We start from the raw sequence: 2,396 nt of genomic DNA, 5'->3' as shown, positions 1-2,396 counted from the left end.
CCGCTCTTCCCTGGTCAACTCTTCGTCCCATCCCAGCCGTCCGCGGCATCCAACAGCTGGCAACCCATAACCCGGCTGGTGCCGGTCTCCACGACCCTTGTAGCAGGTCAGCACCGGGTCGCAGCCGTCGGATAGAATCTCCCTTTGACTCTAGCCGGTCGACTCGATGCCCGCCACCGGCGACAGCCAGTAACCACCTGGCATCGTTTAATAGCCCCGAGGGCCTTGCCTCCTTCCCACTTCTCCTCCTTCCGCCTGTTCTCTCCGCTCCAGTGCGGCGAGTGCGGAACACTCGGGCGCGGCGAGCGTTGTTGGAGGGAGAGGGCTGCGGAGATGATGACCCTCGACTTGATGGGGCGGTACGGGCGGTTGGACGAGAAGGTGGCCATCCAGGAGGCGGCCGCGGCGGGGCTGCGCGGGATGGAGCACCTCATCTCGCAGCTCTCCCGCGCGGGCACCGGCGAGAGGTCGTCGTCGCCGCCCGGGGCAGCGCCGGCGCAGAACCAGCAGCATCCGGAGCAGAGCCATCTGCAGCAGCGGCTGCAGGAGGTGGACTGCCGCGAGATCACGGACATGACGGTGTCCAAGTTCAAGAAGGTGATCTCCATCCTGAACCGCACGGGCCACGCGCGGTTCCGGCGCGGCCCCGTGGTGGCGCAGTCGCCGGGCCCGGCGGCCGCCTGCTCCGAGCCCGCGGCGCTGCCGGCGTGGTCGGCCCCGGCGCCGAGGCCCGTGACGCTGGACTTCACCAAGTCGGTGTCCGGGTACAGCAGGGACTCCGGGTTCAGCGTGTCCGGCGCCAGCTCGTCGTTCCTGTCGTCGGTGACGACCGGGGACGGAAGCGTGTCGAACGGACGCGGCGGCGGCGGTTCGTCGTCCCTGATGCTCCCGCCGGCGGTCGGCGCGGCCAGCTGCGGGAAGCCGCCGCTGTCATCGTCTGGCGCCGGGCAGAAGCGCAGGTGCCACGAGCACGCGCACTCGGAGAACGTCGCCGGCGGCAAGTACGGGGCCGCCGGTGGCCGCTGCCACTGCTCCAAGCGCAGGTAAGTTGGAATCCGTCCTTGCTGCTTGTTCTTAGTTGGTGAATCAGTCAATTATGAGCGACGAATCGAACCGGAACGAAACGAAACTAAATGAATCTGTTGAATCCGCAGGAAGCACCGGGTGAAGCGGACGATCCGCGTGCCAGCGATCAGCCCGAAGGTGGCGGACATCCCCGCCGACGAGTACTCGTGGCGCAAGTACGGGCAGAAGCCCATCAAGGGATCGCCATACCCGCGGTGAGTGCGATGGCTCCGTCGATCCAATCCAACCCAGAGCCGAATGAATGAATCAGTCCGCTGATGAATCGTTGTTGGATATGCAGGGGGTACTACAAGTGCAGCACGGTGCGCGGATGCCCCGCCCGTAAGCACGTGGAGCGCGACCCCGGCGACCCGTCGATGCTGATCGTGACCTACGAGGGCGAGCACCGCCACAGCCCCGCCGAGCAGGACCCTCCGGCGGCGCCGCCGCCGCTCGCCCCGCTGCCGGAGCTGCCCAACCATTAATTCCTCTCTTTTTATTTTGGGCATACCTTCTCTGTCAATTACTAGTACTCCGAATCACCACTAGGCTCCGGTTTAGCAGCTTCGATTTTCTATACCTCCTCTGTTCGTTTAGCAGCTTGTAATAGAATTAGTAGTAGGAAAAAATGTTGGAGTAGTATATTAGCAAAGGCAAAGCGAAGACAAAAGTTACAAATGGTGGTGGTGGTGGTGGCCTGGTGGGCGGGATTTTGACCGCGCTTTGGGGGTGGGGGAGGATCCCACAATTCCAGAGCCGGATTGAATTGTTGAGCTCCCATCCGTCCGGGAGGAGTCAAAAGCTCGTGGGGCCCAGCACCAGCAGTTGAGCAACGGGCCGCTGGTGCTTGCTTTTGCTTTTGGTCTTGGGGTGTGTTCGTTTCGAGGGAAAAAGTTCAGAGGGTCCTATTAAAGAGAATCTTATCATGTAGAAGTATTAAATAAAGTTTAATTATAAAAATAATTGTAGAATTTTAGTGCTAATTTGCGAGACGAATCTAATGAGGTATATTAGTTTATAATTAGTGGATGATTATTGTAGTATCACTGTGGTAAATTATAGATTAATTAGGCTTATTAAATTTGTCTCGCGAATTAGTACCCAACTGTGCAAAAAGTTTTATAAACAGATTTTATTTAATACTTCTAAATAGTAAAATAGCAAGATTCTTTTTAATATGATGGGTTTAAAATTTAGAGAGTATAAATACTTCTAAATAGTAAAATAGCAAGATTCTTTTTAATATGATGGGTTTAAAATTTAGAGAGTATAAAACGAAGAGAGCCTTGGAATGTTGTCCCCGGCTGGGGACGGACACAAGAGGGAGGGAG

General features: G+C 57.1%; 1 protein-coding gene across 1 annotated transcript; it reads left to right on the top strand.

The window, feature by feature from the left end:
• The first annotated feature begins 227 nt into the window (after positions 1 to 227).
• Positions 228 to 2,036, top strand: LOC112901404 (WRKY transcription factor WRKY51-like). The gene is made up of 3 exons (XM_025970313.1): positions 228 to 1,043; positions 1,155 to 1,280; positions 1,367 to 2,036. The coding sequence occupies exons 1-3, from the start codon at positions 334 to 336 to the stop codon at positions 1,548 to 1,550; spliced, it is 1,020 nt and encodes a 339-aa protein (XP_025826098.1). The 5' UTR covers positions 228 to 333; the 3' UTR covers positions 1,551 to 2,036.
• The last annotated feature ends 360 nt before the right edge of the window (positions 2,037 to 2,396 follow it).

The sequence above is a fragment of the Panicum hallii genome, chromosome 7 (genome assembly GCF_002211085.1).
Source record: "Panicum hallii strain FIL2 chromosome 7, PHallii_v3.1, whole genome shotgun sequence".
NCBI lineage: Eukaryota > Viridiplantae > Streptophyta > Magnoliopsida > Poales > Poaceae > Panicum > Panicum hallii.
Note: the sequence above shows the minus strand (reverse complement) of the source record. Positions and strands in the feature narration are given on the sequence as shown.